The following is a 22,596-nucleotide window of genomic DNA, read 5'->3' as shown; positions in this document are numbered from 1 at the left end:
AAAATACCCCCAACACAAAAAAAAAAACCACTCCAGAATTGCTTGGCTGCCAACTCTTTACAACTTTACCTTTTCCAGTCTTCCTCTAGCTGAAATGTTCTGGTCTGGAGGAGCCTGAAGCACAGAGCTCTGCACTGAGTGCTGGGTCGTCTGATACCCATAACTTTGAGGAGTAGGTTGAGTTAGGTGGTATAACTTGAACATAAACCACTAACTTCATTACTTGAGGTACCTCACCTCAACCCTTAAATGTTCAGTGATACTGTGTTTGGATCTGTTGTTAGAAACTGAAAAGAACATGTTACGTTACTAGTTCCTCAGGGGAGCGTGGTTATGTGGTGACTTGTCTTGATTTCTAGTTGCTGTGGATAAAGCCCTTAAACAGATGGTAGTGTGCATGTTGGAAACTTCCTGTTCTTCTTTTTTCTTCCATGGATAATCCTGAGAAATGATGAATTTGTCATAAATGGAGAATTACTGAGTGTTACATCCTTGCATCTCTTGAGACAGTAGAATAAAATGCATGCTGTATGTATTCACTCCCTCAAAAATACCAGCTTACTATTTTGTTTCTTAGGTTTTTTTCTTTCCCACTCTTTTGTCTGTCCTCTTTTCTAGTTAAGTATTCTATCCTGTCTTTCCTTTTCCCTTGTTATCTGATCTTTCATATCATCCTCACATTTTCAATCTTTCATTTCTATGACAATTTCATCTCCATTGTTCCTTGTAATTTGTTTTTGTTCCTGTACAAAATCCTTCTTCACTTTGGGGGATGTTCTTTCCCATTACATCTTAACCAGCAGCAATCATTTCCTGATGCATCATGAAGCTTGTAAAATTCTAGAGATGGATTTGCCTTGTTGCTCTTAGACAAGATGTAGTTGAGAACTTTGGATAGTATTTTATGCTTTCAATACTGTAGTATCAATGAACATTTTAGACTTCCTTTCCTTAATTTTCTATTTCTTGATCTCTTCCATTTCCCAGCATTTTTCTAAAGTTTATCTTTCTCTAACCCAAATGAAAGCCATGGTGGGAAAAAGGAAGTGACTGCTGCATCTGTGCACCAGTGTGGTAGCAGGCAGTCAACTTGACTTTCACTTCCTATTAAGAAACTTGTAGGGAGGTTGGCAGTTAACCAGACTGCAAATAGATAAAGGAGGAGTCAGTGCCTAGGTACTGCTGACAGCACTGTTGTCACTAAAGAGACATATGTGAAAGGTAATGGAAAATTGCCAAAAAGGTGGTCACTGCCTTCTGCTGACAAGTGAATAACCACCTCCCCTTTGAGGGCTCATCCCAGTGCTCATTTAGGGGGTTGGTGTATGGACCTCAGTCCTTCTGCATCAACAAAATGCTTTGTGTGTCTACCAAGTATTTATTCCTTCATTCACCCAGATCTGCTTCTTGGCTTCACTTCAGTTTCTTGGCTCATAAAAGACCTTCACCAGGTTGCTCCAGCCTGTGTGATAAGTGTACAGGCATATATTAAAATCTTCATAACTTATCTTCTGCCCTGCCCTCCCCTTGAAGCTTATTTTGTCTTTTCTGTCCTGTTTGTTTGTTCTTCTATTCCAGCTGTCATTACTTTTCAGCAAGGCCAGACCCTGCCTTGATTTGTATCACACAGCATCTCTATAGCAGATTTTACTGCTTGCAAAGACCAGACTTCTTCTATAACAATGTGACTTCCTCTAATTGTTCATTCATTAGATGTCTGTCTCTGGGGACAATGGAGGGATGCTCTGTGGGTAAGGCACACTGAGTGTCTGTATTGTTATGAGGAGTCTCATCCTGAGAAATACACAAGTTTCTTATTTTGTCAACTAAGGACTGTGAGGCTAAATTGCTGATTTGCCTCCTGGTTGTTTCTAAGAGGTAAACTCCTGACCTTGGAAAAAAAATGGATTAATAATAGATTAATAGATTAAAAGTCCTGCTCTCACAGTCAGGACTTTGGATGGAAGTAGCTTATTCATACTGTTCCACAGATGGATGTGTCATTAACAGCTTTACCTGAATAAATGAGTAAGTAAATTTTTCATCAAAGTGTTACACAAACTCTTTTTCTCTAACTGGGTTTCCATTCTAACTAGTCTGTGGTTATTAAGGCTACTCTGGAAATTTGTGACATTATTGAATAGAAACAGCCTTTAACAGTCTTGCCATAAGCTTCAAAGACAGCTATATGCAGGATACCAATAGGATAAAACAAGTTATTTGATGTCAGACTCCTGAGTTGTGTGTCTACAGGATTTGACATCATCATATTTTTTAAGAACTTTCTTAACTAATAAGTGATTTGGAGGTTTATTTGAGCCCATGAATGAAATGTGTTTCCTGCAGCGCAGTAGTCATTGTGGTTAAATTTAGAGTGAGTATTCCTTCATTCCTGCCTTCTTTTATGTGCTGATGTACACGTGTGGACACATCCCAGGCCTTTGTTGAAATCATCACACACACACACACACACACAGAGTATCACCAAGGTTGGAAGAGACCTCACAGATCATCAAGTCCAACCCTTTAGCACAGAGCTCAAGGCTACACCATGGCACCAAGTGCCACATCCAATCCTGCCTTGAACAGCTCCAGGGACGGCGACTCCACCACCTCCCTGGGCAGCTCATTCCAGTGTCCAATGACTCTCTCAGTGAAGAACTTTTTCACAGGTCCTTCAGACCTCGGTGAACCCTTTAACTCATCCTTTCTTTCTGGCACTCTTCTGGCATTTTCAAGTCTTGATTACTCTCTGTAATTATAATGCTTTCTTTGTGTTGATAACAAGCCTGTTGGTTTTGTTGGTGTTTTTGTTTTGGCTTTGGTTTTTGGTTTGTTTTGGCCTTGTTAAACTTAGAATCATACAATCATACAATCAACCAAGCTAATCCAGTCCAACCTATCCCCCAGCCCTATCCAGTCAACTAGACCATGGCACTAAGTGCCTCACCCAGGCTTTTTTTGAAGCCCTCCAGGGACGGTGCCTCCACCACCTCCCTGGGCAGCCCATTCCAATACCAATCACTCTCTCTGTCAAGAACTTCCTCCTAAAATCAAGCCTATACTTTTCCTGGCACAACTTGAGACTGTGTCCCCTTGTTCTGTTGCTGGTTGCCTGGGAGAAGAGACCAACCCCCACCTGGCTACAATGTCCCTTCAGGTAGTTGTAGACAGCAATGAGGTCCCCCCTGAGCCTCCTCTCAATAGTGTCAAAGGCTTTGCTGAAGTCCAGGTTGACAATGTCCATGCCCCTTCCTTCCTCCACTAGGCAGGTCACTATTGTAGGAGGAGATCAGATTATTCAGGTAGGATCTGCCTTTCATAAACTCATGCTGACTGGGCCTGACTGCTTGGCCGTCTTGTAAGTGCCATGTGATGGCACTTAGGATGAACCTTTCCTGGCACCAAGGTCAGACTGACAGATCTGTAATTGGTAGCCTCCAGTCAGCTGGGACCTCCCTGGGTACCCAGGAGTGCAGGATAGCTCAGATGGTAAGTGTCCATCCTAGTGCTCAGGTTTTCTGATCAGAGCTCTAATCCTAGCACATTTTGTAATTGCAGGCTGGTTTCAGTGACTCTTCCTTCCCTAATGTGCTGCCTTCAAAGACACAAGAGATACAAAAGCTACACCAGCAGTGTTGCAAGGGTGACACCTGCTATGTTGACTTTGGGATGTCAACAAATGGAAACCCTTCCTACTTGCAACCTAAGACAGAGCTTGAGTCTTTATATGCCAAAATGGGGTGCTGATCTGTTTGGGCTTTCCACATCATGATCACTAACCCTTTATATACTTAGGTATGTGGTTAGGTTGGAGAATTTGGTTTTGAGTTTTCTTTGTGCACAGTGTTTGTTGTGTCAACTTGTCAAATCAAAACACTTCTGGAGTTCTGATTTTTCACTTTGGCCTCTACTTATTACTGTTTGAAAAGGTTTGTGCACAGGAGGTGAGTTAGAGATTGTCTGTCTAATTGTCATGATTTAGTAACTATCCACTGTTGACAGTCAGTATCCAAAGAACCATGCAGTGAGGATTAGAGCTGCCTCTATATTGTGTAATACATCTGCAACAGATCTAACGTTGTTTCCTCAAGTACAAACTCTATCCCAGTTATGTCCTTTGTCAAGTGTCAAACATAAGAACAGCCCCAAATCCTGTAATTCCTTTAAAATTCATCTCTCACAAGACACTTACTTACAAAGATTAGTTTTTAATAATGGGAATGTACTTTTCTATGTATGTTTGATATTTCTCTGGAAAAAAGTGACACTGCCAGTAGTATGACAGGAATGTATGTGTGTAGTCATGGCCCTATTTGTGATGCCACAGCAAGAGCTCTGTCTGGATGAACAGATGACACAAGCAGAGGAAGCTGAGAAGTCTGGAAAAGTAAGCTCTTTGAAAAGGTGGTTGAAGACCTGTCTCTGCTGTCTACAGAACATCCAAAGCCCAATATATTTTTGCAGACAAAGTCTGAAAATCCTGCTAAATGCTGCCAAGTGCTTAGGCATGCACAAGTACGTGCTACTCCCTGCACCATCCTTGAATGCATGCAGTAGGAGAAGCAGCCTTGAAGGAACTGATATGTCTGCCTCTTGGCATTTCTGGCTTCTGCTGCTAGGAAGGCATTGTGCCTGTGCTGAAATTCCTTCCATTGTTTTTCAGGCAGCTTCAGAGGCCAGACTAAGGTGTTCCTCCTATATTTCAAAGGAAGTAGCTGATCAAGCTTCAGAAAAGACCACATGTGGATTTCTGAATTTCTCTGACATATGAGCTCCTCAGGGACAATGCAGGCATCAAAGTTCAGGATGCAGCAACTAAGAGTTGGAGACAGAGCCTCTTGGCTAGAGAGTCTTTGGCTGTAGGATATGTTTCAGAGGAAATTGGGACATCATTAAAATTTGCTGCTTTCCTTGGTGAAAAATTCCATCACTAAGAAGGATGCTCAGGACACTAATGTTACATTTCTACCTCCTTTGAAAAGAAGAAAGGTAATAAAGTAAGAAAACAAAGAAACAAATAAAACCCAACCCCAAATCAAATGCAAATAACCTAACAAAAAAATAAGAGAGAGTTTTTTGCTCACAAAAAGAGGCAGGGTAGACATTTGAATAAGTCTTTGGGAAATGTCACCATTTCTTAGTGTTAAGGGCAGCAGATACTATTCTGTCATTCATGACTACGTTGTTTATATCATCAGTATGTGCACTTTGGTGTCAGTAATTTGTGGGGGAAAGATTGTCTGGAAATCAAGTAAGTGTTTCTTCCTTCAGTTAACTTCCTTTAGAAAACACTAACCTTTATATGAAGGAAGTAAGACAGTATTTATGTCTGTACCAAATCATGGCTTGTATACAGAGTAGCAAACATTTCAATGTTACTTTAAAATATCAAATGCAAAGCAATGAAAAAAAAAAAAAAGATTAGCTGTGGTTGTTGTGTTAAGAAAAGGTGAACAGGAGGCACTTCCTGTTTGTGCAAACAGATGGCAAGATGGCATTAACCTTACCCTTGAGATAACATCATCAAAATACTTTAACCACAGGCATCACTTTCAAGAGGACTTTTATAAAGCTTTTCTTTCCTTTCTTTCAAGATTCACTAAAAATGTGCAGATGTGGCAGCTACTTAACTGGGTATTTAGTGATTATCCACAATACAACATTTTTAATTGGCAAGCTTTGGATAAAAAGTATTTTTAGAAGTTAATCCATGGCAGGTATGTATATGGGAAACAGGTAGAGCTGTGTTTCAGAGAGGAAGGAGACAATGTAAAAAGAAATGGCATAACGGGGGTTATAGCAGGCTGTACAATTAGAGGCATTACTAGCTCTAGATAGCCCTTCCTTGTTCTGTAGGAAAGGAGGATACTCCTTTCCTTGTAAATAGTATTGTCCTAGACACCATAAAAAAATTCCCAACCAACCCAAAACAAAACAGACATCAAGGATATGACCTCATAAGGCACAACTGAAGTACGTAAAGCCCTGGCAGCTATTCAAGAATAGGTCATCAACATAGCATTTCCTTACAACCCTTTCTGAGATGAAGAGCTGCTCTTTTCCCATTCTCTTGATCCAGTCTGGTTTTAAATCTCATTCTTTGGTCATCTAAACTTGTGACTAGTGTTTTTCTCTTCCTATAAGAGAAGTATAGGAACGGGCTGCCCGGGGAGGTGGTGGAGTCGCCGTCCCTGGAGCTGTTCAAGGCAGGATTGGACGTGGCACTTGGTGCCATGGTCTAGCCTTGAGCTCTGTGCTAAAGGGTTGGACTTGATGATCTATGAGGTCTCTTCCAACCTTGGTGATACTGTGAAGTACCAACACCATCAGAGTTTACCACTCCTAGTAGTGATTTGTCAGAGAAACATAAAATGCTCTCTTTAATATGTTTGTGTCCTATCAGGCAGTAACAAAGAATAAGAATAGGATAGACTAGACTAGAATAATGAAGTGATTCACCCAGTCTTTTCACTCACTGTTAAGTCAAAGGAAACTGAATATTTCTTTATTTAAAAAAATGCAACCTAGAAGTAAGAGAGGGGGAAAGGCCTTTCTTAGGTATGTCTATCAACCTTCCAGCCATATAATTAATGAAGCATTCTTTCTGTCAAGTGTTTCTCCTGCTGATATGTGGAAGACTGTGCGGAGGACAGAAATAAGGGCACAGTCACCAATTTGTGCAAAATATTTTCATGAATGATGGATTTTTCAGTGCTTGTCTCCCTCTAGTAGCACAGCAATCAGGTCTTTCAAAACAGAGTTTCTGATTAATGCCATGAAAACGTCATCTGGCAGTGGAGATTAGAAGTTTTACATGGCATCCCACTGCAGGGACCGCGACTCTTCAGCTTCTTGACTATAGTGAGCTTGGTGCACTTTTCAAGCCCCCTTGAAGCTCCTTGTGCTCAACCTGCAGCACAAAAAAAGCAATGGAGGAATTGTATGTGCAAATTTTGTTTTTCCTTTTGTTCTGTTAAATCTTGCATCATTCACACAATTGGGCATGGGAAAAAATAGATGAAGGAAGCGGATGTGAACAAAAAATACTGCCTTTACGTAGGCAAGTGACAAGTGGCTGTTATCCAGAGCACTGAGTGGCAGAAGGCTTTGGTGTCATGTCCCTGAGTGCACTAGCAGACTCTCTAGGGGGTTGGCTAGCTGTGCAGAGAGACAGCTCTGGTGCAGTACAGCTCTTCAGCCTTGGAGCAGACTCATGTGAGAAGGAGCTGTGATAGAAGAAGCTTTGCTGAGACCTCACTCACTGTGAGTAGGAGTTGCCTTTAAGTTCAGGTCCCTGCACTTGGTGCTTGTACCAACCAGTGTATCTCCATCCTTGCTCCTGACCTGCTGACTCAATTTTTAGGCTTGATCTTACATGTCCCTGGTGATTTGGACTTCTGGCTGACAATAGTTACTGTCACTGGACCTGCTTTGCTCTTCTCACTTGGATCCTGTGGGAACACAGCATGTTTTGAGTGAGGCTGCTGCCACTGCTTGCCTTGTTTTCACCCTTGGCTCTCAGCTTGCTGCTCTCCAGCACCTAAGATTCAGGACAAAGACAAATGTTCACCTCAGGTAATCTCAGTGCAGGACAGCCTGAGATGTGGAAACTGGCTCTGGATGGAAGAAGTTTAATGCAGCCTCCTTACTTAGTCCTGAATCATGTGAAGTCTCAGTGCTCAAACCATTTAGTGGCATTAAACTCACATCTTTTTAAAACAAACCAACAAATTGAAATTGCAGAAGAACTCTCTGGGCTTCATTAAATAAATTAGACTGTCAGATACTTGTCACTTAAGGTGCTGCTCAGGAAAGGAGCTTATGTACTGGATCTTTGAATATATTCAGTGCTTAATTATTAGCTCCTTCCTGCCTTTGCTCTGGAGCACTCCAGAGAGTTCTGTTACCTGAGACAAGGCTTCTGCAGCGGGTTAGGAGATGGGTGTGAGCTCATCAGTCCTATTAAGTACTTATATTGTGAAATGCATAAATACATTTTGCTGATTACCCAGTAGGGACTCTTAGATGGTTTAGAAGCATCACTTCTAAATAAATTCATCAGATTGGATGTCTTCATGTGAAATCTCCCTGACTTCTCACATAGCAAGTGTGGTAGCATGGTCAAAGTCCACTGCAATACAGAAGACATCCAAAAACTGGGAAGCAGGGCTCCAAAAAAGGTAGAGTATTAGTCTGGAAATCTCCTTCTGAAGATGTTTTACCTGGAACTTGTAATAATTAAGACACTTTTGGATCAAAAATTCACAAAAAATTCTGCTGTGGTAGCTAAGATTGTCTGAAAATCTTAACACAGTCACCATAACCTTGATCTCCATCTTGTGTGACTCTGAGACATTAGTTGAACTTCCAGATTTTTCTTTTCCTATACGGGATTTGCCACAGTGCCAGTCCCGTAGCTCTTGCTGCAGTTGAATCTCTGCTCTCTGGAGCCTGACTTTGTGCATGTCCATCGTGTAATTAGAAGCAAGTCTGTGAGGAGAAACCATTTTCTTGCAGTTAATATGTGCCTGGGTTTAATGCACTGTGTAAAGTACTACACAGAGGAGAGGGAGATTCTAGTGTTGGAATTAATGCTGAACATCAGTGTTCACATGCCATTAGGAGCTTCAGCCTTTAACACTTACTATTGTTGAATGTTGGATGTTCATATCTTGTTAATATAATTAAGAACTGATGGGTTATGGTAGTCACAATTTTCAAAGGTAATTTGAATATTCTAAGGGCAGCTGAAAAAAAAAGATCTTTTTGTAACTGTTTTCATCTCATTTGGAAAGGGGTTAACAGTCTTCATATGGAACTCTCCAGAATCATAGAATCAACCAGGTTGGAAGAGAACTCCAAGATCATCCAGTCCAACCTAGCACCCAGCCCTATCCCATCAACTAGACCATGGCACCGAGTGCCTCATACAGGCTTTTTTTGAACACCTCCAGGGATGGTGCCTCCACCACCTCCCTGGGCAGCCCATTCCAATGCCAATCACTCTTTCTATCAAGAACTTCCTCCTAACATCCAGCCTATACCTCCCCCAGCACAACTTGAGACCGTGTCCCCTTGTTCTGTTGCCTGGGATACATCACTTCACATCTGTAGTTTATCAAGATACCTGCTGTAAACTTTGAAAACTAAACACTCACCTTTGTAAGGAATATGCTTTCTTTAATCATTATTCAAAGCAACAAATTCTGTATATGTTAATTTAAAATATGTTGTACGTTTAGAATAAGGAAGCTGACAAGTCTCTTTGTAGTGTTAGGTGACAGTGCAAAGGACAGGGAGGATGCAAAACCAAGCTAGAGTAGACAGCTCAGTATTAAAGCTGAGAGCAAAGCTGGAGAGGTGCATTTATTTCAGCCTTCAGATACATTGGAATAGTGGTAAATTTCTACTTCTATTGTAGATTTTGCTTTTCTTATACATTATTCTGTATAACTTCTAATGCTTCCAAGGATTGTGTCATTGTCCTGTTGGGATTTTTCACTTCAACAGTTTAATGTGAATGACTCCTGGATGTCTTATTTTCTCATACTCACATCTTTTCAAATGACTAAAATCAGGCAAAACAGCATCAGTGTATGTCTCCTCCTGAACTATAGTGCTGTAGCCAGGTGGGGGGTGGCCTCTTCTCCCAGGCAACCAGCAACAGAACAAGGGGACACAGTCTCAAGTTGTGCCGGGGAAAGTATAGACTGGATGTTAGGAGGAAGTTGTTGCCAGAGAGAGTGATTGGCATTGGAATGGGCTGCCCAGGAAGGTGGTGGAGGCACCATCCCTGGAGGTGTTCAAGAAAAGTCTCAATGAGGCACTTAGTGCCATGGTCTAGTTGACTGGCTAGGGCTGGGTGCTAGGTTGGACTGGATGATCTTGGAGGTCTCTTCCAACCTGGTTGATTCTATGATTCTATGGTCATACTGAATTAGGGGAAATTATAGATGTACAGGACATGTGATCTTCCAAGACCACAGAATAGTGTGTAGTGGTGTCAGTAGAAGATCTGAGATCCCTGTCTGGTTTCAATGGTTTCAAACTACAACCCAATTCTCCTTTTTTACTATGCTACGCTGTTTGGCTGACTCAAGGCTTATAGGGAATTCTTTGGTTAAGGACTCATGACTTCTAAGCAAATGTTTTAGGCAGTATGCAAAACAGAAATGCAGCTGCACAATAAATTTTACAGTACAGAATCATTAGCAGTGGAAACTGCCAGCAATGACTCTACACAGGGCAAAAACGTGCTGTAGTATATAAGAAGGACTGGAACACTTCACAAGCTAGTGTTTCATTCTTCTGACTCCCCAGATGCCTTTATAAAAGTGCTATTGCACTGCCCCCTGTGGTGCCTGCCACGGTTGGGTGTCCTTTGGTGAGACAGAGAAAACAAAGGGAAGGGCAGGAAAGCTAAATACACTGATTTTTATTTTCTTTTTGGTCTAGGAGCAGGTTTAACTGCTGGTGATCAGATTGAGCAGCAAACGTTTCGTGTTCTAGAGGTACATAAAGGCAGGAAGAGCCCTCACTGAGAGAAGAAAAGAAAACTCCTAAGAGGAAGGTCTTCTGAGAAACAACATTATAGAACTAAAATAGAGCAACTAGAGGAAGGAAGGCCATGTCCTACATAAACAGCAAGGGAGGGGGAGCTTCTCCATAGTAACAGAGTGAACAGGGCAGAAGGAAAAGGACAACACAAAGTGCAGAAGATGTGTTAACAAATTATGTAGTAAAGACAGATTTGGGGTTTGCTCTTCTTTCCTGTTTTCAAGGCCTGTGGTTTTAGTGTGATACAAAATGCCTTTAAAGATGTTTTTTTATTAAAAGAAGATTATTTCTGGAATTATAAATTATAAAGCTTGTAGTTTAGTATTCATGTTTCATATTCTGAACAGCTAACTGTTAGAAAACTTCAAACTTGGTTGCTAAAACAAAGTTTCAGTTTTGTGATTCACACCATATGTTTGTTACTGCTGTGTATTTGTAGTATTACCTTGTAGTTACCAAATGTTTTGGCGCTGTAATATAGCCAGATTTTGCAACAGTATTTAACAGGCAGAAGTTAAGTGAGGTGGTGTGCACATATATAACAGCTGTGTTGATATCACAGCAGTAATCACTTACAAGGACATCACAGGTATCCCAAAGACTGGGCTTGTTCTGTGTTTCCTGATATAGTTTTGCTGCTGCACTGAGAATCCATTTTTGCTCCCCCCATCTTACCTCTTGTGCTCTTGTTTTGGTGCAGCAGCAGTCATGCAAAGCGCTTGCAGGGCATGCTGTTGCATCTCTTGCCAGGCAAATCCCTCTCAGTAAAGAGAGCAGTCCTTCAGCCTCAGAAATCTAGTACTGTAGTAAACTAGGTCTTTCATAATCCATACAAAACATCCTTTCTTCCTTCTTTTAGCACTTCTCCTTAATTTACAGTGATTACTCCTCATAACTAGTAAAGCAGTAACCAGACCAACGTTTTACCTTCTGACAGATTCCATCAGTTTTCATTGTTTGAAATGCAGTATTTGCCTTTCGTATTATGTGGGATAAATGATCTTTTTTGTTTAAAAACATCTGGGGTGTTTAGCCTGGAGAAGAGGAGGCTCAGGGGTGACCTCATTGCTGTCTACAACTACCTGAAGGGACATTGTAGCCAGGTGGGGGTTGGTCTCTTCTCCCAGGCAACCAGCAATAGAACAAGGGGACACACTCTCAAGTTGTGCTGGGGGAAGTATAGGATGGATGTTAGGAGGAAGTTCTTGACAGAGAGAGTGATTGGCATTGGAATGGGCTGCCCAGGGAGGTGGTGGAGTCACCATCCCTGGAGGTGTTCAAGAAAAGAATCAATGAGGCGCTTATTGCCATGGTCTAGTTGACTGGCTAGGGCTGGGTGCTAGGTTGGACTGGATGATGTTGGAGGTCTCTTCCAACCCGGTTGATTCTATGATTCTATGATCTGTAGCTCTTTTTGCCAAGACTGACAGAAGTATCTGGTTTCAGGGTGGGATGATTAACTGGAATAGACTGTTTCCTCCTTTACGTCATAGACATAATGCAAATTACCAAGACCGTCGCCCGTCGGAACAAGACACACCTCCACCTACCGAGGTTTCTGAAGAGCAGGTAACATATTTTTCTATTTTAAAATGGCATTTTTAAAAACAAATCGATTAGGAATTAGCTACACTATTTTTTTTTCCTTGTTATCTGTTGACACAGTTTCTTAAAACGTTCTCTGTAGCAGCACAAATCAGTGTATCAGATAACGGTCACAGTGCAGAGACAGCAAATTGTCATTGCCGTCCAAATCAGAGCAACACATCGACTGGGGAGTTTTCTGCTCTTATGTGTTAAGGGCTTGTCTTTTGTATCTAAAGATGGGACAGTTTCACTGATGGGAGCTATTCAAAGCCAATAAAGTAAAGTGTAGGGTTTTTTTGTAATATAAATGTTATGCTAGCTGTGGGCTGCACACACTCTTGGTCTAAAACTCAGATGTTTCCCTCAATAATGTGAGTTGTTTGATTTAATATACTGATACAAACAGAAAAGTCTGTATCTTTTCTATCAATCATAGACTCAGACTAACTGGATAGTTTTAGACTTTTGTTGATGATTTTATGAGTTGACTGATTTAATATACTGATACAAACAGAGAAGTCTGTATCTTTTCTATCAAACATAGGCTCAGACCAACTGAGTAGTTTTAGACTTTTGTTGATGATTTTATGAGTTGACTGATTTAATATACTGATACAAACAGAGACGTTTGTGTCTTTTCTATCAAACATAGGCTCAGACTTACTGGATAGTTTTAGACTTTTGTTGATGATTTTATGAGTTGACTGATTTAATATACTGATACAAACAGAGAAGTCTGTATCTTTTCTATCAAACATAGACTTACTGGATAGTTTTAGACTTTTGTTGATGATTTTATGAGTTGACTGATTTAATATACTGATACAAACAGAGACGTTTGTGTCTTTTCTATCAAACATAGGCTCAGACTTACTGGATAGTTTTAGACTTTTGTGGATGATTTTATGAGTTGACTGATTTAATATACTGATACAAACAGAGAAGTTTGTATCTTTTCTATCAAACATAGACTCAGACCTACTGGATAGTTTTAGACTTTTGTGGATGATTTTATGAGTTGACTGATTTAATATACTGATACAAACAGAGAAGTTTGTATCTTTTCTGTCAAACATAGACTTACTGGATAGTTTTAGACTTTTGTTGATGATTTTATTCTCAAAAGAGAGAATGGTTTACCAGGAAATTCAAGAATTTAGGCTGAGTCTTATTTCTGTTTTCAGGGTTTATTGCATGCAATCAGGTTCTCCAGCTGTAACCTCTCAGCCTCTCTGCTGTTAGTTGCACTGGCCTTGTTACAGTCTAAGCTCTCTGCTACCCTTGAACAAGAGGAGTTTTCAAGGGCAAGTTTTTGTTTCCATTTTTGCTTGGTTGATTGTTTTAGTTTGGGTTTTATTGTGTTTGGATTTTTTTTTAGGGAGGTAAATCAACACTTTCTAGCACTGTGCTGTCATTTCTAGTGAGTTTAAAATGAGCCTGTCCCAAACAGAAATCTTTGCTAAGATTTGATTTCTAGTTTTGATTTAATGTTTGTTTATGTTCAAAGTGTTCAAAACTTTAACTGTGTGGCCAATATTGACTGTAAGCCTGCTGAGCTACATCCAAAAAGGGAAAATAATACCTCAAGACACCAAAAAAAAGGAAAACAAAAACAAAACCAGCAACCAACTCCAAAATAAACTCCTGCCTCCCAAAAAAAAAACTGGAAAAAAATGAAAACCCCAACAAAACCAGCAAAAAAACCCTACAACCAACCCAGAATTAAACTCAACTCACACATGCAAACCCAAGCAAACAAACAAAATACACAAAAAAAAACCCCAACACAGTTGGTGACTTCACAGATGTCACCCCCTGACAAAACAACACCTTCTCAGGCAAACTCAGAAACTTACTTTTAGCTGGCCTGAAAGCCTATTCAGTGCCAGATATGGAGTGGGATAAAAGATTTCTCTGCTGGATTGGTTTGGTTATTTGTTTTATTGACAACTTCTAACCTTTGGGAATGTTTATTGTAGGGCTAGAACTAAAGAAATGGTTATTAATTACTAATCTGATTTACCAGTTCTTAGCCAAAGCCTTCAGGCCCAGATTTATGAAAGCAATGTACACTTGCATTTTCTCTTGCACTGAAGTTGAAGAGCTGATGGCTGTCATTTGCAATACTGTCTAGTTACCCTGCAAAGAAAAAAGGGACCTAACCACCTTTGATTGCTCAGGACTGCACTAATAACTGCACAAGCTGTCTTACAATGGCAGAAATGCAAGGTTCTCTTCTCCAGATTAAAATTTGAAACTGTTTGCAAGGCTTCTGGTACAAAAATCTCTGCATTTCTTGTGGGTTTTTTAGCGCTTTAGATTACTGCTACCAGTATACATCTCTGCTTCCTGGAGCTGGATTCAGTTCTTGTGGTTAAGATACATTCAGATGAAAAAAGCTTTTTGTTGTTACAATCTATTCCATGTAATGCTTGCTGAATATTTCTGTAATGGGAACATTGCAATTCCATCCACTGCTTCTTAAGGTTAGAATTCATGGTAGCCTCAGTAAAAACTTGTCTTCTGAGACGTGTTTCTGTGGTTAGCTTTTATTCCACTGCCTGCCCTTTTTCTCATTAAAAAACCCCATTCTTAAAAGTGAAAAATCAGACAAAGTAAGCTTCAGAATGTTATAGGTTATGAAATCCAATTTGAAGTTATGCTATTGTTGCAGAGATGCTGAAAGTAATAATTCATTTTTCTCTCTAAGAGAAGGTGAAAAACTGACATTGGTTTCTAAAGGTGGGGAAGAGCAAGAAAGGCACAAGAGTGATCCAGTGCCCATATTTGCTGTTCTGACAACAAAGGCAGGCATTTTCAAATGTTAGATTAAGAAAAAAAGAGACCCCACCTCTGGGCATACTGGGCAATAAGTGTATTTTTCAGTAAGTTGCCAAGGAAGTGAAGATTAAAAACACTGAAACTTCTGGAGGCATCTTAGAGGGAGGGGAGGTTGCTTTTAATGACACCTTTCTTTTAAAAGCCATTTAAAGTACTACTGCATGTTGCTCTTGCACCCTGGGGAGATTGCTCCTGAGATGTAAAGCGCCTCTGCTGTGATTTGCTGAGCTTCATTCTGCTGCTTCAGGCTCTGTACATGCAGAGGAGGAGCAGCTGTGTCTCACACAGCTCCTATACCCCAGGACTTCTAGGTTCAGGAGCTATGGAGTCTGGTGACAAGGCCGTTCTTGTGGAGAGCAGCAAGCCCTGAGATCAGACTGCAGTTGTCATGTGAGGTGCCATACTTTGTTTTTGACTCTTTCAAAACTGGGCCAGCTAGGAAAACATGTGTGTGGCACTTTCAGCAAGTGATTGGGTCAGAAGCAGTCACCTCTGCCGCAGTGTTTGCAAGCATGCTGTCCCAGAAACGTCTTTGTGATGGTGCATAGCCATGCTTCCTTACTGTCTAGAATGGTAAGCCTTTGAACATCCTGATCAGTGGAGAAGTGATCTCTGGCACTGTGAACATGAACAGTGTGCACACAGCAGGAACAAAACTCTGATTTTGAAGCAGTGTTGTGCTCTTTCTTTTCCAGGTTGCACGACTTATGGAAATGGGATTTTCCAGGGGAGACGCTCTAGAAGCTCTGAGGGCTTCAAATAATGACTTAAACGTAGCCACTAATTTTCTACTGCAGCACTGATGGTGTTCTCTGTGAAGGAACTTCACTTGATGGGTTTGTACGTCTGAAAGAGGATCAAAGCCACCTGCTGGACAGACTCAGGCAAGTCGTCCCCACAAGAGCGTCAGAAAGGGAAGCTGGCTCCGCGTCACTGGTGATTCAAAGCGATGTTAAGGAATGACGTGAACTGCTCCCAAGCCTTCAGATCACTTGGTGGTCTCTAGTCTGGTTATCCTTTTCAAAACAACTTTAGTTTCTACTTATTACTGGGTATCACCTAAATTTACTTTAAAAATAAAGTAGGTGGGTGGTTTTTTTTTTTGTTCTTGTAAAGCCTTGTTAGATGTTACCAGACCTAATAACTAGGAAAAGAAACTCCAAAACCCACAACAACTACCTTTACTTCTCAAGAATAATTGTATTTTCTTCATTTACCAGCCTAATTTCTCTTGCTTACATGCTGCTTTACAGGATTTGATTTATTTTTTTTTAATTACAGGAATAAGAGGTTTGAAGTTGATTTCATATTCAGATCAGTAAAGGGTTATGGGAATAGTCTGTCATTCTTTGGAAAGTTTTATTAATGTCTGTAATATTTTATTCCTTGAATTCCTTTTCAAATAAAAGTTGTGATGCAGCATATAATACACAGATAGGGTGAGAGAAGATTCATGTGCGTGTCACAAACCCTGGTGAATGATTACTGTACATTGACATTTTTACAGTGAGTGAATTGCTGTTCATATTACAGCTCATGAAGGTACTCAGTGGAAGCAATAAAGGTGAATTGGATGATACAGCAAGATCATAACTGGAAATGATTTCCCTGACTGCCATGTCTAATTCAGACAGACCTCTGTAACAATGGATGTATGCTCAGTGTCCAATTGCTGGTTTCATTTTTTGAACTGGCTACATACTGTCTTAAAATTATAAAAAGGTAACTTTTCTATATATAGTTCTAGTTTTGTACTGTCGAAGATGTGGGTGATGCTGCATTTGCTGAATCCTCACCATCTGAAGCAACTTATTGTTGATCCCAGACTGGAACAGTAAGGGCGATTGAGGCCAGCACAGGAGGGAACAGGACAGTAATGCCAAAGTAGTACTATACTGGGTTTGAAGTTCAGACTGATAAATGAGCTTGCTTGGCTCGACTCTCAGAAATGCTCACTATCAGCAGCTCCTTTAGGAACCTCAGGAGATGAGATGGAGAGGATTGAACATCTCTATAAAACAAAGCAGTAATAACAAGATTCCAAACTGCGACTCTGTAAAACCAATCTACACACATATCTCAAACATTTGATGTATGTTTCTGTATGTACTTGTGTTTGTATATCGTGTGTATATGTGTCTGTTTATACACAGAGAGGCATATTTAATACATACTTAGAATAAAATAGAGGCTATCAGAAGCATCACAAATGCAACAGCAGGTGCAGAGGGCAAGAGGTGAAAGAGTACAGGAGAAGGAAGGATAGTTTGGAAATCCAAATGAACGTGTGTGCACCAAAGTACAGCTCTGTACAGTCTCACATGGTCTGAAAAATTGAGCAGGGTCTGAAAATACCAGGGAATTGCAGGACAAGATTTAGGGAGAGAGAGATGCCTTGCTTTTTCTGATTTAAAAAAGTCCTTCAGGAGTACAAGTCCTTATCCAGAAATTAAACCAAAATTGTGCAGCTTTTGGTACATGACATATTTTTTAATAAAACCAATCTCCTGTATGTATTTTTTAGTATTCTCCAGTGGGTGAAATAAGGGGGGGGGTTCAGAATGACCCTGTGTTTCCTGGGCTTTGATCAATCTCTTTCAGGGTCTGACTTGCTGCAATGATCACATTACTTAGTCAGGGTCTTATTAATTGAAAGGTTTTCTTTGTGTGAAGCAGAGTGGCTCCCTGTGTGTGTAGGCATAGGAAGAAGAACTTTGGAAACTTCTTGTCTTACAAAGCAAAGGGCAAATGTAAGAGGAGGGGGAAAAAAAAGAAAAAGAAAAAAGGCCTTAAAATAATTTGTGAACTAATTGAATATTTTGAAAGAAATACAGGTTTTAACTTTGAAACATAACAGATTTTCTCCATTAATATTTTATCCAAAGGAGTGCTAAAGGCTGGTGAATTACTTTGTAGGAAATAAAGGTCTGCCCAGCCCAGAATAAATTAGATATGACTTGTGCCCTTTCAGACATTGCCCTGCTCTAGGTACAAGCACAAAGAGCATTTATCCCTTGAAATTTTACAACATGGCATCTGGAACATGTAAGGAGATATTCTCAAAGTCTGAGGTCTTTCTTACCATTGTCTGTACAGGAGATAACCAAATGTCACCATTGTGTGGAAAGCCCCTTTTTGCTGGGCATTTCACAAAACTTGGTCAGACATAAGGGGTAAAATGTAGGTCTTGGTGATGTCAGCTGAAAACTCCCCATGACATCTGTGAAGAATAGTTTGTGTCCAAAAGGCTTCCAGGGTTGTGATTTCTAAATTACTAACAAGACGTGGAAAAGGAGGAGTCTCAGATGCTGTTGAGTACAACAGTTCCTGCTTTGTGCAAGAATCCTAGAAGTAAGATTCCCACAGCAAAGCTGCAAAGCAACTTGATTTTCACTTCATGGTAAAACTTCTGTGGACCATTTCTGGGAATGCAGTGAGTGTTTTTCACAGCCTATGCAGTGTTTGTCAAATACAATTTTGAGTATCTCATTGCACAGTTCCTGTTTCATGTGTGACATAACAGTATTTTTTAGGTAGTTACGAGAATGCAGAACACTTTTCTACGGACAGGATTTTAAGTGCCTAGGAAATTGAGATATGTTTTAGTAAAGCCAAGATTTGGTGTGTTGAAATAAAAGTCGTTTGCTGCTGTTAAAAGACTGGGAATGTCATCTTTTGACACAGCATCAGAGTAATTTACTGGGGACTTTCCTAGACAGTTACATGATACTTTGAAATACACCCACAGGGAGGTTTGAATTTGTGGAAACCTACCTAATAAGCCACCAGGTTCTCAAGCCTTAATTTTTTAAAATAAGATGCAGAATGACTGGAATCTGTACCTACCAAACCCATTTTCCTCTCCCAGAACAAGTGTCTTAAGTGTTGCCTGCTACTTGGTGGACAGTTGCAGATGGTTCATGTACCAGCCTGTGCTGTCTAGTGCTTGTCAGTGCCTTTGTGAAAGTGTGATGGAGAAGAGGTCTCATGATTTCTGTGCAAAACAGAAGAAACAGCAAGCAAAACTTATCACAAGGTACTGGGCAAAGGACAACGCTTTTGACTCTCCTGTTTGTGCATGTGTATGTATAGGTATATGCATATATATATATATATATGTGTGTGTGTGTGTATGCATATGTATATATACAGAAAGTGAGTAAGAATATTTATGTATTGCTTTGATGAATTTAACTGGAGCTACAAGTGCGTTGAAGAAAATTAAAAGTCTGTATTCAGAGACTCCCATCGCTCAGGCACGTGTGTATGTGGAGTGTAGATGCAGCTGCAAAGGCATCCAGACTTGAAAACGCTCTGAACTACAGCTGTGATGTGGCAAGGGAACTGCACCCGTTTGAGGACAATAATTGCAGAGTCTTCATTTGAGGTTGTATAAACAGTACAGATTATGTAGGTACACTTTGCAACATGAGGCTTTGAGCTAACTGAGTTTTGATACGTACAGGCAGTTAATTTCTTGTCTGTGTTCTTCCACAAGAAAAACCTCGATGAGGTCAGCTTTAGTAATAGTAATTAGCTTTAACCATAGTAATCAGTATTTTATGTCAATGAGCATAAATGCTACTTTGTTAGGAGTCACGTGAACACACAAAGACTGCATGTGTTTATATACATGCACACGTGTATATCATATATATATATATATGTGCTTACCTATATGTTTATACTGGGAATGGTTTATTTTTTAGTACATTACATTCCTCCTGTTTCTGTATATAAAGAGATACTTGGACCATAGGAAATCCACACTTAATTTGAACTCAAAGAAGGTATGTGCTACCAAGAGCTTTGAGTTCAAACAGAAGACAAGGCGTGGATGATGGGAGCAAAGGAATGGTACAACCTGATGCATGGGTGCGACTGATGAAAATCTCAACGAATCTGTAGTTAAGCTGTTGTCATTTGATTTTTGTTTCCAAAGAGAGGTTTTAAGAGGAAGCAAGAAGTTAGCTGGGTTCACACATGGTTGCAGGAAACTTGTTTCAAAACCTGAATGGTAGCATTGGAGAAAGCAAGAATATATTGGAATGGGCTGCCCAGGGAGGTGGTGGAGGCACTGTCCCTGGAGGTGTTCAAGAAAAGCCTGGCTGAGGCACTTAGTACCATGGTCTAGTTGACTGGATAGGGCCGGGGGATAGGTTGGACTGGGTGATCTTGGAGGTCTCTTCCAATCTGGTTGATTCTATGATTCTATATACACTTTTTAAATGGGTGAAATATTCTGGGGTCATGGCTGAACCGAAAATAGGATTTCTGTACTGAAGTAGGCACTATAACTGTAATTCAAGAGTAGCAAGGGACAAGAACGAGGTGGAACTGTGCGTGACCAGGGAGTTGAGAGAAAAGGAGCAAAGCTGCAAAGGAAAAAAGCAAAAGCTGCTGAGAGGAATGTCACACTAAGCTTTGTTCAGTTTTGAAAGAATTCACAGATTCTGTGTGGAAAATACAAATAGGCAATACTGTGACTAATTTTATATGGAAACCACCTCTTTTTTCAGGGGTGTCAAATAGGGGAATCTCACCATCTTGTACCAGATTGACCAAGTAAAATGGAATGTGTAGCAGGAGAGAAACAGCAGCAACTCTGCACACCCTAGAGTGAAGGAGGTAGACCGAGGGCTTTTGCTTACCTCTTGATTTGTTTGCAGGGGGCAAAGGAATGTGTGTACCTCTTGTGAAAAAAACCTTGCCCACATCACCTGTCCCAAACAATCAGACCAGCACTTGTTACTTGGCCATGAGAAGCTTTTATTTTAAGTAGATAGATGTATTTTGACAAGACAATATTTTACTGTCTTACAAAGATGGATACCATACCATGCGATAGCGTCGATACAGGACAGCTTCAAGCACAGACCAAGGAGACACATTGTACAGCACAGGGAGCTGGAGGAGGAAAGGCTGAGAGAGCTGGAGTTGTTCAGCCTGGAGGAGACTTAGAGGGGAGCTTATCACTCTCTACAACTACCAAAAAGGAAGTTGTAGTCAGCTGGGGGTCAGGCAACTAGCGACAGGACAAGAGGGCATGGTCTGAAGCTGCACCATGGGAGGTTCAGGTTGGATATTAGGGAGCATTTCCTCACAGAAAGGGTGATTAGGCACTGGAATGGACTGCCCATGGAGGCGGTGGAGTCACTATCCTTTTAAGAAAAGATTGGCTCTGGTGCTTGGTGGCATGGTTTAGCTGATGTTGTGGTGTTGGGTCATAGGCTGGACTTGATGATCTCAGAGGTCTTTTCCAGCCTCAGTGATTCTGTGAGTTTTCTAACAGGTAATGTGTAACTGAGGCACTTAGTGCCATGGTCTAGTTGACTGGATAGGGCTGGGGGATAGGTTGGACTGGATGATCTTGGAGGTCTCTTCCAACCTGGTTGATTCTATGAAACCAGGAGCTGTGGTCCTGCAATGCTCTCCTGGAAATGCATGCTTTTAGATGAAAGCATTAAGTTGAAAACCACCATTAAAAGGAAGAAGGCAGTGCTGATCGAGCTCCATGTGTTTGCTGCCAAGATACAGCTTACAAGATACAGGCATCTCATCTGCAGACATCCCCTCCACTTTCTGCACTGCACTCAGCTGTGTGAGCTAATCACCCTTTGAGAGAAACCTGAAATACACGGTGCTAGAGGAGTTTGGGTCACAAGGGCATGTGAGCTACGAGGATCACAGCATGCACTGGCTAAGGAAAACCTCAGCTTGCAAAATGTACCTATGCAATCCGCACTATTATACACAGTGTTATTCAACCTCAAGACGTGTGTTCAGTACCCTTAGAGGAAAATCCCATTTTCACTTCTCAGAAGACAGTATGGGAATAGGCTTAGTCTAGGGTGAAGCAAGAAATAAGCACAGAACCATTGAATCATTTTGGTTGGAAAAGACCTCTAAGATGGAGTCCAACACTGACCCACTGTGACAGGTTTAACATGGCAAAACATAGAATGCTTTGGGTTGGAAAGAACTCTGAAAGGTCATCTGCAGTGAGTAGGGACATCTTTAACTAGATCAAGTTGCTGAGAGCCCCAGACAATCTGACCTTAAATGGTTCCAGAGGGAGGATATCTACCACCTCTCTGGGCACCCTGTGCCAGTGTTTCAGCACCCTCATAAAGAAAAATCTTCCTTCTATCTAGTGTAACACAGAAAGCTTTCAAGGAGAGGAACATCTTCCTTACGAAGAGAGACTGAGGGAGCTGGGGCTTTTTAGTCTGGGGGAGACTGAGGGGTGACCTCATCAGTGTTTATCAATATGTGAAGGGTGAGTGCCAGGAGGATGGAGCCAGGCTCCGCTGGGTGATGCCCAATGACAGGACATGGGGAATGGGTGGCAATTCACAGAATCATAGAATTAACCAGGTTGGAAGAGACCTCCAAGCTCAGCCAGTCCAACCTAGCACCTCGCCCTGTCCAGTCAACTAGACCATGGCACCAAGTGCCTCAGCCAGTCTTGTTTTGAACACCCCCAGGGACGGTGCCTCCACCACCTCCCTGGGCAGCCCATTCCAATGCCAATAACTCTCTCTGGCAACAACTTCCTCCTAACATCCAGCCTAGTCCTGCCCTGGCACAACTTGAGACTGTGTCCCT

General features: G+C 41.0%; 1 protein-coding gene across 1 annotated transcript in view; it reads left to right on the top strand.

Moving 5' to 3' along the window:
- The window catches only part of UBAC2 (UBA domain containing 2), a 108,738-nt gene extending 89,508 nt beyond the window's left edge, over positions 1-19,230 (top strand). The window contains exons 8-9 of the mRNA XM_064143850.1: positions 12,007-12,129; positions 15,684-19,230. Of these exons, the coding sequence (XP_063999920.1) occupies positions 12,007-12,129; positions 15,684-15,791 (231 nt within the window). The 3' untranslated portion in view covers positions 15,792-19,230. The remainder of the gene's footprint in view (positions 1-12,006; positions 12,130-15,683) is intronic.
- Positions 19,231-22,596: the final 3,366 nt, after the last annotated feature.

The sequence above is a fragment of the Pogoniulus pusillus genome, chromosome 5 (assembly GCF_015220805.1).
Source record: "Pogoniulus pusillus isolate bPogPus1 chromosome 5, bPogPus1.pri, whole genome shotgun sequence".
Classification (NCBI taxonomy): Eukaryota; Metazoa; Chordata; class Aves; order Piciformes; family Lybiidae; genus Pogoniulus; species Pogoniulus pusillus.
Note: the sequence above shows the minus strand (reverse complement) of the source record. Positions and strands in the feature narration are given on the sequence as shown.